We start from the raw sequence: 13,151 nt of genomic DNA, 5'->3' as shown, positions 1-13,151 counted from the left end.
AAATTATATTTCATTGCTTTTGAGTGATAACTGTATTTATGAAGACTTAGTTTCTATGTTATGATTAAGTGGAACTTTGTTCTTCTGAAAGAAGAAAACAACTGTGATTTTTTTTCACAGTGTAAAATGAATTATTGTATGGTAAACTCCTGACTAACGACACAAAAATTATCCAGTTGATGATGTATTTTGAACTATTCCCCTCATCCTTCAACTGGATCTCATTTGTTCCAACAGGGCACTGGTGTGGGATGGGTATAGACAAGGTAAATGATTGTCCTTAACTGAGAATGTGACTACAATTGACTTTATTTGGTAACCAAAGAGGTAGATAGAAGGTTAGGACTAGTTGAATAAATCCATCCATTTTTTTTTCTGTATCCCTACTGCCATCTCTCCCGTCCAAACCATAATCATCTTTTACTAGGACTTCTGTAATAGTCTAACTCATTTCCTTCTACATTTTCTGATTCTCTTCTACCTCATCATCTACACTGCAGTGATGTAATCTGGTTTTTTCTTTGTTTCAGTGACACTTTTCCCTGCTTTAATATTTTTTGCCTTTTTCTGCTTTTGAAATGAGCTCTCAATTACAAAACATCAAAGTCCACTAAAAAATGCCAGCTCTTGGCCTACCATGGAGAAGCTCACAAGTAGGGACAGATAGCAGCAGCAGGTGGCAAAAGGTGGGAAGTGATTAAAGCAGGGGTTACAAATGTTCACAGAAAGCTAAAACTATCCAACAGGTCGTGTCCTAATGTCAGCACAGGTTAGACGAGTCACCACCTTGGTGTGTGGTTTCAGTGTGTTTGGGTTCAGATTTTACAAGGCAATAGAATTTCTCTAGTTAAGAGTTCTTGGCTTGCACCAATCACAGGGTGGCCAGAGAGCACTAGACAAGTAATCCACATCATCTATTTAATACATGCCCCCCTCCTATCTAGTAACCATCAGTTTGTTCTCTATAGTTAAGAGTCTCTTTCTTGGTTCTTTCTCTTTTTCCCTTTGCTTATTTGTTTTGTTTCTTAAATTCTACCTGTGAATGAAATCATACGATATTTGTCTTTCTCTGACTGGCTTATATCACTTAGCATAATACTCTAGCCCCATCCATGTCACTGCAGATGGTAAGAGTTTATTCTTTTTGGGGCACCTGGGTGGCTCAGTGGTTTAAGGCCTCTGCCTTCAGCTTGGGTCATGATCTCGGGGTCTTGGGATTGAGCCCCGCATTGGGCTCTCTGTTCAGCAGGGAGCCAGCTTCCCCTTCTCTCTCTGTCTGCCTCTCTGCCTACTTGTGATCTCTGTCTGTCAAATAAATAAATAAAATTCTTAAAAAAAAAGAGTTTATTCTTTTTGATGGCTGAGTAATGTGTGTGTGTGTGTGTGTGTGTGTGTGTGTGTGTGTGTGTGTGTGTGTTTGCGTGTATCACATCTTCTTTATCCATTCGTCAGTCAATGGACCCTCGGGCTGTTTCCATAATTTGGCTATTGTAGATAATGGTGCTGTGAGCATCAGGATGTTGTATCCCTTTGAATTAGCATTTTTGCATTCTTTGGGTAAATATCTAGAGTGCAATTGCTGGATCATATGGTAATTCTGTTTTTAACTTTCTGCGGAATCTCCATACTGTTTTCCAGAGTAGCTGTACCAGTTTGTACCAGTTTGCATCCCACCAACAGTGCAAGAGAGTTCCCCTTTTTCCACATCCTTGCCAACACCTATTGTTTCTTGTGTTGTTGATTTTAGCCATTCTGACAGATGTGAGGTGCTACCTCATTGTAGTTTGATTTCTATTTCCCTGGTGATGAGTGATGTTGAGATCTTTTCACCATCCATATATCTTCTTTGGAAAAATGCTTGTTCATGTCTTCTGCTCATTTTTATTTGGATTATTTGTTTTTTGGATGTTGACCTTTATAATTTTTTTGTATATTCTGTGTACTAACCCTTCATCAGATATGTCGTTTGCAAATATCTTCTCCCATTCTGTAGGTTGCCTTTTAGTTTTACTGATTGTTTCCTTCACTGTGAAGAGCTTTTTATTTTGATGAAGTCCTAACAATTTATTTTTGCCTCTGTTTCTCTTGCTTTAGGAGACATATCTACTAAGAAGTTGCTACTGCTAATGTCAAAGAGGTTACTGCCCATGTTCTTCTCTAGGGTTATAATGGTTTCCTGTTTGATATTAGGTCTTTCATCCATTTTGAACTTATTTTTGTGTATGGTGTAAGAAAGTGATCCAGTTTCATTCTTTTGTGTGTTGCTGTCCAGTTTTCCCAGCACCATTTTTTGAAGAGATTTTTTTCCCCCCCATTGGATATTCTTTCCTGCTTAGTTGAAGATTAATTGACCATATATTGTGGGCTTAATTCTGGGTGTTCTGTTCTGTTTTATTGATCCCTATGTCTGTTTTTTTGCCAGTTCCATACTGTTTTGATTATTACAGCTTTGTAATATAACTTGAAGTCCAGAATTATGATACTTCCTGCTTTGCTTTTCTTTCTCAAAGTTGCTTTGGCTATTTTGGGTGTTTTGTGGTTTCATACATATTTTAGGACTGCTTGTTGTAGTTATGTCAAAAATGCGATTGTTATTTTGATAAGAGATTGCATTAAATGTGTAGATTGCTTTAGGTAGTATAGACTTTTTTTTCAGACTTGGAAAATCTGAAAATTTATTATGATAAATAATAGCTTTGGTAACTTGTGGTTATTGCAAGTATTAATGTTAAAAATTGTGCCTGTGACAAATGGAAAATTATATAGCCAGGGAAACATGTGTGATGGCATTGCCTATGATGACATTGTTGGGTTAGTTCCCTTTAATAGGTTAATATAGCTTAGTATTGACTAATTGTTAAAATGCTTTCACATAAATGTTCTTTTTAAAAAATTTTCCTTCTATTTTCTGGATTTAGAATCTTTTTAAAAAATTAATGTATAATGTATTATTTGTTTTGAGGGTACAGGTCTGTGATTTGTCAGTCTTATGTAATACCTAGTGCTCATTATAGCACACACCCTCCCCAGTGGCCATCATCCAGTTATCCTATCGCTCCACCCCACTCCCCATCAGTAACCCTCAGTTTGTTTTCTATGATTAAGAGTCTCTTATTGGTCGTATAGATTTTTTAGCAATATTCTTCCAATCCATGAGCATGAAATGTTTTTCCATTTCTATATGTCATCTTCAATTTCTTTCATCAGTGTTTTATAGTTTTCAAACTACAAGTCTTTCACCCCTTTGGTTAGGTTTATTCCTAGGTTTCATTATTTTTGGTGCAATTATAAATGGGATTGATTCCTTAATTTCTCTTTGTAGTGATGTAATCTGTTAAAACCTAATTCTGATTATGTCATTTTGTGCCTTAAAATCTTGTCTATGCCCATAGTATTAAATTAGTATCCTACAATTTGGTTTATAGGCCCTTGATAAATCTGGTTTGAAATTTCTCTTTACTTCTTGTTTTTTTTTTTTTTTTAAAGATTTTATTTATTTATTTGACACAGAGAGAGAGAGATCACAAGTAGGCAGAGAGGCAGGCAGAGAGAGAGAGGAGGAAGCAGGCTTCCTGATGAGCAGAGAGCCCGATGTGGGGCTCGATCCCAGGACCCTGAGATCATGACCTGAGCCGAAGGCAGCGGCTTAACACACTGAGCCACCCAGGCGCCCCCCCCCTTTTTTTTTTAAGATTATATTTATTTATTTGTGAAATTTCTCTTTACTTCTTTAGTGCCATCTATCACTGCATGCTTCCTCACTTTTTTCATTTTGTCTGTGGGCAGGTTTAATAAGTAGCCCCCATACCTTAGTTCAGCTGGTATAGGTCACCGATACGGTCTTTCTGAAATGCAAAAGTAATTTTATTATTTTCTAGCTTAATATTTACCAATGAAGTGCCATCATTATTATAATAAAATGCCAATGTTTGTTATTAATTTTAAAATCACTTATTATTTGGTCAACATTGCCTTAGCACATAATGTTATTTTGGTCTGGGATCTCCACTTGGTAGCTTACTACGTTCAGCTTATCTTTCAAGCTCTAGGTGAAATGTTCCCTTCTTCTGAGAATCCCACAGTTTTATCAAAGGGTTCCTGTTACATACTCCCTTAGGACCTGCACACACCTGTGGAGTTAATTCATTCCTTCATCAAAGGTTTATTGAATGTCTACTATGTACAAGACACTTGAGAAGTAAATTGAACAAAATATTTTGACCTAAAAAATGGAACTTTCACATAGTTAGAATTAATAGGTAAAAAATCTTTGTTCTCATGCAACTTATATTCTTGGGAAAAAAAGGCAACAAGAAGCAAAATGAATAAGTAAAACATATGTTTTGTTAAATGGTGATAAATGTTACAGGAAACAATAAAGCAAGGAAGGGAGATAGAGTCCTGAAGTGAGAGGAAAGACTTCTCAGAAACAAGAGGTATTGGAACAAGTATCTAAAAGAGGAGGGGATAAGTCATGGAGATACCCAAGGGAAAACTCAAAGCCTTGACAGAGGAATCTCTTGTGTGTTTGAGGAATGGCAAGGAAGCTAGTGTGTGAGTTGAGTAAGGTTAGCGTGGAAGAAAGTAGTAGGAAACGAGGCCAGAGAGGTTAAGGAGACTAGATTTTTATAGGGATTTTGGGACCCTTATAAAAACCTGGGCTTTTTCTCTGAATGAGATGGCAGGTCACAGGAAGAGGAAAAACAGAAGAGTGATATGATTTGATGTTCATTTGAAAGAAACATTTTAGTTGCTGTGTAGAGAACTGACTGAAGGGAGAAGGAATGGGGATACATCAGTAGAGAGCCAAAGGATTTAATAACCAATTGAATGTGGAATGTAAGAGAAACAGGGAAAGAAGGATAAGGTTGAGGAATTGGCCTTGGGCTGCTGGATGGAAAGAATTTAAAGGGAACATATGTGTGTCTGTGAGAGAGAGAGGGAGAGAGAATAGAAGAGAAGAGGAGAGGAGAGGAGATCTGGTATCTGGTTTCAAACATGTTAAGCTTGAGATGGCTTTTAGATATCCAAGTGCAGATATCCGCTGGGCAGCTATATTGATGAGTCTGGAAGTTGGAAATAGGTCTTCAGCATCTAATATTTGTAATCACGAGACTAAATGTTACCACCAAGATACCAAACATAGGCAGAAAAGTGAAGATGTCTATGGATTGATACCTGGGACCCTCCAAAATTAAGTGATGAAAGGGATGAGGTTGAGGAAGAATCATTGAGGAGACTGAAAGTAGTGGTTAATGAGACAGAAGAAAAAGTAAGATGGAAGCCAAGGGAAGAAAATGGTTCAAGGAGGGGAAACAGTGGTTCAAGGAGGGTGAAGCATGTTGAAGACTAGAATCTGACTGTTGGATCTGGCAACCATTAGTGATCTCAGTGAGAACACTTTTGGGATATAGTAGGGATGAACATTGCTGGTATATAATGGGGATGAAAGCCCTATTGCAGTGAGTTCAAGAAGGATTAGAAGCAGGCAGTATAAATAGACAACATCTTACTTATTATCTCATTGTGTAAGGGCTATTTTCATTCTGAAAAGTGTTTTAGTTTGGATTTTAACTTATATGTTCATACTAACTATATGGAAAACTCAATAGGTATTGCTGGAAACCATAGCTGGAGAAACTGTGCTTAAGAAAAATTTTTTGTTTGAAAACATAGGAAATAATACAGAGTATATGCTAATGAAAATTTTCCAGTTTGGAGGCATAAATTTGTGATGTAGGAGATAAAGGAGAGAAGTTTGGGCATGATGTTCAAAAAGGCAAGAAGAGATAGAGTGTGTGGGGGGACTTGGCCTCATGTAGGAGCTTAGTCAGTTAATTCTTTGTAATGGGGAAAGGCAGAGTACACTGTTACATTGCTCACATTTTAGTTTTGTTGTGGATTTGTTTGTTTTCCACATACTATGAACCTCTTAAGAGTAGTCGGTGTAAATGTCTTATTCATTTTGTGGTAGTAATTTGTATTGTTCTATTTCTATTCCTGGTACACAGAGCAATGTGTACAATTGGCACACAGAAGGCATGCAATAAATGTTTGAATGGAGCAAAGAAGTTCACCGTGCTAAGCCTGTGTATGTTTTATCTTCTCATGCAGATTGGATTATTTCCATAAAATCTTGACAACCAGATTGATTTAATTGTTTCTCTTGTCTGGGCCTACAGATAGATTGACCAACTGGTAGAGTTGATTGATGGGAATGGCTGTGTTTCTACCAAAATCAATGAAGCTTTGTAGGAATAAAATCAGCGACCTTTTGCTGCATCATTTTACAGTGGTCCTGGTTATAGTTTCAACATGAATTTACTATTTACTTCACCTTTGAGCCTTCTGAAAGCTGTCCATTCTTCCTCAGAATACATTTGTTATTTTAGCTTACCATTAATATGGCATATATCATTATGTTATCATCTAACTTACGGAGTCCATGGGAAACTCTTTGAGAATGGGGACTACACCTTCATTGCTTTTTTTTCCCTCAAAATCATTTATTTGTACAATCTCTGGTTAGAAAACATGGCTCCATCACTAAATTAAAAATCCTTAGTCCAGGCCCTGGTGCAAGTTAGATGCCAAATAAATATTTGTTGAATGAATGACTACATGAGTAAATAATTATTGTCTGTGGTATATGCTGATGATGCCCAGACCAGATCTCCTTTCCTGTTTGATGTGCCTGTCTCCCAGCTTTTCATTACTTTGCTCCTAGTAGCTCACACCTGAAATCTTTTTCCAAAGGGCCATGTTTGGGCCACTGGAGCTGCATCACCTAGATGCTCTAAGAACAAGAAGTCCTTGGGATTTTAGGCGTTGCCCTTAGTAACCAGTATCCAATGACTGAGATGCAAGTATGGAGGTTTAGCTGTCATGCCTCAATGCAATGCAAACTTGCAAGTGCAGTTTATACTCTAGAGCTCCTTGTGGGATCAGGCTAAGGCCAGGACTTTGCCTGAAATTGCATGCAAGCTTCCTTGACTTCTTAGCCTCCCTTATCTTGCTTGCCTTGCTCTCTTGTAGGTTTCTCCAAAGAACACTTTCTTAGTGACTTACTTGCATGCTCACCCTTCACCCTTTCCTTAGGGTTTGCTTCTTGGGAACTTTACTTAAGACAGTGCCTATTTATAATCAGTTAATGTCAGCGTCAGGGAATCATGTCCACACTCTCTCTGACTGTTAAGTTCTGCTGTTGCAGCTGGTAGTTCCTGATAGTTTTTGGTTTTATATTACTGCTACCAAAAGTGAAAGTGACTGTGAACTAAATTTGATATTTGATTTGCTTGTTGGGTAGGAAGTACCTTCACTATTTCAGTAAATAATTGTTATTGAATTTATTAAATATCTTACTGAGTTACAGTTCTTTCTAACATCAAGTCAGAATGCATTTTTCTTAACTTTCTACTCTTTGTGTTTATATATGTCGCTGTTCTCTCTCCTTAAGCAAGGATAACAGAATTAATTGTATAATCAATTTTCATATGATTGAGTACAGCTTTCTTTCGTCTTCCTGTTGAATATAAATACCCATTTCCACATACTGAGTAAACCATTTATTTTATTTTTGTAGTGATTTGAAAATAACACAAACTCCTTTATCTGTAAAATGGGATTGGAAATAATGTGTTTTAGAACTGAAAAGCACTTTAGTCAACACCTTCATTTTATAAGTGAGAACATTTGAAGCCCAAAGAGGTTAAGTAATTTGTTCAGTATCACCCAGCTTGCTTAGTGGCATAGCAGGACTAACGCCCAACTCCCTGACTGCTGTGTTCTCCCCGGCTCTACAAAATGTTTATTTCTTATTCACAGAATTGATATGAGGATTAGGGGCCACATCTGTGAAAAATAGATTTAGCCTTTAGGAAGAAAGATGCTGGATAGCTTTATGAAATCTTTATGTAAACTAATCTCATTTTAACCTTTTCTGTACAATTGTTAGTTTTGTTCAGTTTGTGTTATTTGCCTCAGGCTTCTTTTTGGCCAAGGACTAGATAATATACAGGGCTTGATTTAAAAATCAATATTAAGTATCCGAATTGTATTAGAAATATGAAATACTTCAGCTGGTTTTGAAGCTGGGAGCAGTTGTAGCCGGACTTCCAGAATGGCAGTCATTTATGTATGGAAAAAGTTTGCAATTCCTACTTTGCATATTGGGAATTAGGACAGTTGGTTCCAAAGAAAAGAAGGAAGCATAAATTATATTTTGTTCAGTCTGGTAATACTTCCAAAGCTGATGCAATGTGCCTTTAACAAACCATCAATTTTCTCTCCTGTGGAGCCACCATATCCTGCCTACTTAGAGCATAGTTAGGGAACCATTATACTAATCCACCGTACCTTCATATCTGTAGCAAGCACATGTAAGTGATAACTTGAATATTTATTTTGATGCAAGGTGTATAAATCTTCTCTATGTCATCTTCTAAAGCGAGGAAATTGTGACTTGCTCAACTTGGTTACTTTAATTGTTCAAGTTTGGTTCTTTCCGCCACAGCATGCTTTGATATATGAATAGGAATACTGTTTAATTTTTGTACTATTCACAGTGATTTGTGTAGATTCATAATACGCAGGGAAGATAAAATTTGAATACCAAAAGGCTAAAGTAACTTTTATATATATTTTTAATTAGGTACGATTATATGCAAGACCCGATGCTATCAGAAGAGGATCTGGGGACTATGCTCTCCATATAACAAAGAGATTAATAGAATTTTATGAAGACTACTTTAAAGTGCCCTATTCCTTGCCAAAACTAGGTAAGTATTTTCTTGATTATTTTACTGGAAGGGATCCTTGAAGGTAGAAATTTGTCTTCATGCATTTATTTGACACATGAAAATTCCAAGAATTATATTTTTAGAGAAGATGACATGAAAAATAATTTCTTTTGAAGAGATAAAATAAAACTTAAGCTTATTAAATCTTGCCAAGAATTCCTTGTAGGAATTAAGAAAGGCATTATGTAAGTTTAGGTTTCCAAAAGATAACTCAGGTAGCTATAATTCATTGAGTATGTGCTGTGGAGGGGTGCTTCCTAACATCTCATTTAATCCTCAAGTACTAGATGGATAGGTACTGTTAGAACATTTTCCACTCAAGAGACTTGATATCCAGGGAATCTTTCCTTCATTCAGTTAGCCAGTAAGCTGGGATTTCGAGCAAAGTCTTGATGACTCCCAGAACTCTTTCATGTTTTACACTGAGAAGACACTCATTATTTTCTCTTTCCTAATTCTCAGATCTTGGACCACAGTGTATTAGTTATCCCTCATATTTATTTTTGTGTGGTCATATTTCAATACAGTTGTAGCAAGTAGAATAAAAACAAAAGAGAAGGGAAATTGTACAAGGGAGATTGTGTTCATCATGAATACTTTGACTTTTCTTCCTTTTACAAAGACAGTATGTTCAATAGTTGTTTGTTGAATGAATAAATGGATTTTATTATCCTAATTTGAGTGAAGCTCCTGCTTTTGCAAGGGAGTGAACAATGAATTTCCAGGAAGTTAGAAAGGGTAAATGCATCCATTAGAAACGTTGAAATTATTTTTCCTTTTCAGAAAACCCGTTTTGAAATAGTACATCATAGCAGTCTTTTGTTCCTCCTCCCCCCCAACATTTTTCCTTCCCAAGAACATTTTTGATCAGCACACACATAAAAGTGATCCCTCATTGGCGAGAATAAAGTGCTTACCTGATCAAAAGTGTTGGTATGTGAACCACAGGTTTCTCTCTCAGGAGAACTGGGCCCATTTTATTAAAGTAACTGCCTGCTGTGTAGCTTTATTGGTCTTACAATGAGTAGCTTAGAAAGTAGGTAGAATAGTTGATATTGTTACCAAAAATGGGTGTGGCATATAATTTTAAGGAATGATATTACAAAATTCTGGGGTCTTTTTGAAATATGTGCTCTTAGAATGCATACAATTTTATTTCAAATTTCTAAACAAAATTGTATTTCACATAGGATCTATATTTAGTTTAGTTTTGTTCTGTCTTCTTTCTTCTTTCTCTACCCCCCCCCCCCCCGCCGCCCCGTATCAACTTTCCTATTATAATCTGTTACACTGAAATCTCCCTGGTAGGCACCCAAGGCAGGAAGGACTCTCTGACCTCATTTGCATGGGAGGTGACACTGTTCTCTACTCCAGGTAAAACCAGCTGGGAACTTCCCAGCTTGACCCTAATGTAAAATTCACAAGTGCTTATGTTGCAAGTTCAGCAAGAAAAATAAAATGTGGATCTTTGTCCCCTTCAGACCAGTAATTAGTAGAGGAACTCAATTTATAACTTCGATGTAACTGTCAGCTTGCAGCAGGAAGCATTTCTGTTCCTCTCTTTCACTCACAATTGAACCATGCAGGCTTTCACCTGGTAGAAAAGAGCTTTGTTCACTGTTACTATTACTATTTAAGCTCCTTACGGTGTATATAATTGAATGATTTAACTTACCCCAGCACACTCCTTTGTAGGTAACTAGGGGAATTACCACAGCCCATGGCACTTTATAAAATTCCTTTTAAAGTTCTACTTATTTTATATATCTATAGATATTTAGTTCTACATATTAATGGATTTATGAGTATGTTTTCTAAATACTCCCTACATAAAATTCCTAAGCACAGAAGCATTTTGACAAATCCTTAGTTTCTGTTGTATGTAATGATTAAATAAGTTCAGTGGAAACCAATCAGACTTTCTTAATAGTGCTTGTATGGGTATCCTAGATGTCAGCTGCATCTGCCTTGAAGACTTCAAATCTACCTAGAGTGGTTTCCAAGACTTAGTCTACCCTCTCTTCCTCCCCCCTTCTATCTTTCCTTCCATTCCTCCTTTCTTCTTTCCCTTCCTCCTTTCCTCATTTATTTAATATGCATTATTGAGTGCCCCCACCATGGGCACTTTTCTGTGTGATGGGGTTACAACAGTGAATAAAAAAGGCAAAAATCCCTTTCCTTCTGGGGCTTATGTTCTGTTAGATAGAGACAGACATTCAAGCAATTATTAACACATGTAGTATATCAAATGGAGATAAAGTACAATGACAAATAAAGAATAGAGGTATAAGAAATCTGGAGGAGCAGGTGAGGCACAGGAATGGAGCTGAACTTTTAAAATGAGTAAATACAGAAGGCTTCATTTGGAAGCCAACTTTTGAGCGAAGAACCCAAGGCAATGAAGGAGCAAGCCAAATGGTGATCGTGGGACAAGGATATGGGTATATAGGTAACAAAGTACCCAGTCTTGGAGATGGAAACTTGGTATATCTGAGGAACACAAGGAGGCAAATAGGCAAGTATGACTAGAACAGGGTGAGTAAATGGGTGAGAAAGGAGATGAGGTCTAGGAAGGAGTTAAGGGGTGGGTAATCAATCATGTAGAGTCAGCAGGCCATGGTAAGGGAATCTGGCTTTTTTTTTTTTTTCCTTTTCTTTCTTTCTTTTTCTTTTTTTTTTGTTTCCTTTTCCCTTTCTTTCTTTCTTTCTTTTTTTTCTTTTTTTTTTTCCCCTGGGTGAGATGGAAAGCAGTTGGTCACTTTTGAGCTCAGCCTTTACAACAAGACTAGCTCCCAGTGTCTGTAGTGCTGAGGTTGAGAGACCCTGATGAAGGGGAAAGGGCAGAGCATGAAAAACAGATAAGAGGCTCCAGCAAAATTCAGGCAAAATATGATGCCTGCTTAGACTTAGATGTTAACAGTGAGGTGGTTGGAAATGGTCCAATTCTTGATATATATTTCAAACAGAGACAAAAATATTTGCCGATGAACAGAATGTGGGATGAGAGAGAGGTACCAAGGACAGCTCCAAGTTTTTTGTTTTTGGCTTGAGAATGAGAAAGATGGAATTGCCTTTTACTGAGACAGAATGGTTGTGGAAGGAGATGATTTTTGATACTGATGTGTCTGTTAAACATTTAAGTAGCACCTTGGTATCTGAAAGGAATTCAAATAGATAGTTGAATTTATAGATATGGGGTTTGGGTGAATAATCTGGCTAGAGATATCCATTTGCCAGTGTATGATGATACAGAAAGCTATGAGGTTGGATGGGCTTGCCAGGGCTGTGAGAGCAGACAGAAAAGAGAATAGAAACAAGGAGGGACTGATCCAATGTTTAGAGGTTAAGGACGTTAAGAACCAGTAAAGGCTATGGAGAAGGAGCAACTGGTTGATGCACTAAGAAAACAGGTATCCACAGTACTTCTGGGCATCTAGTGAAGAATTTCAAAAATAAGCAGATGGTAAATTGTGGGAAGTCAAGTTGGATGGAGACTGAGAATTTACCATTTACTGAACCTAGCCAGGTGAACCTCATAGGGACCTTGACAAGAGAAGTTTCAGGGCAAAGTCCTGATGAATGTATTCAGGAACAAATGGAGGTGAGACTGGGAGGAGATACAGTGACTAGAGTCAGTGAGCTTAGGTGATAGATTGGCAGTTCTGAAAATTCCCCATGGAGAATATTCCTCTGGGAATAGAGGGGAAGAGAGAAATATTTGTATTCATTCTATCTAATACTGCTCACCTCTGGAGAAGAGGTGTTTCTGTGAACTGGTAGCTTTCAGATCTGTTCCTGTCCCAAACCATGTCAAGGGAGACATGGATCTTGCTTTTCTTTGATTTGCATTAGAAAACCAAAAATCCAAACAAGTAAGAAAACTCTCTCGTGTTAACCTGCTACTACTGATGCGTGGGAGGTGATGTGTGCATGTGTGAATGCTGGGGTGTTATGTTGCAAAAACCAAAATGAAACCACACAAACTCATAAAATGTAACATTGGGTCTTTCTTTCCTTAAAAGTCACTTTGCTGTTCTGTCATAAATTCTGCAACAACTTCTCTGTCGCTAAGTTCTTTTTCATTTCGAATGCTGAATTGTTTAACTTCCTCTACTGTGGCATCATCTCATGCTGGCTCATCTCTAAGGATTTGAGTTTCTGCTCAAAGTAGTTTATCAGAATGGTTCCCTAAGAGGAATTCTCATACTTGCTGTTAGGACAGTAATTTATTCTCCTTTTTGCATAAAGATGTCCCTTTAATATTTTAAGCCAAAATAGGCAGCCAGTGTACACTGTATGAGAATTTGTTTTTAAAGTCTCTGAATTAGGTAATTAAAACTTAGTTGTATGGTG

At 37.2% G+C, this 13,151-nt stretch overlaps 1 protein-coding gene across 1 annotated transcript in view; it reads left to right on the top strand.

Annotated features, from left to right (window-relative positions):
• TRHDE (thyrotropin releasing hormone degrading enzyme) overlaps positions 1 to 13,151 on the top strand; it is a 374,398-nt gene that overhangs the window by 102,215 nt on the left and 259,032 nt on the right. The window contains exon 3 of the mRNA XM_046013805.1: positions 8,651 to 8,777. Within this exon, the coding sequence (XP_045869761.1) occupies positions 8,651 to 8,777 (127 nt within the window). The remainder of the gene's footprint in view (positions 1 to 8,650; positions 8,778 to 13,151) is intronic.

Source organism: Meles meles, chromosome 7 (genome assembly GCF_922984935.1).
Source record: "Meles meles chromosome 7, mMelMel3.1 paternal haplotype, whole genome shotgun sequence".
NCBI classification, from domain to species: Eukaryota; Metazoa; Chordata; class Mammalia; order Carnivora; family Mustelidae; genus Meles; species Meles meles.
This window is presented reverse-complemented; position numbering and strand designations above follow the sequence as displayed.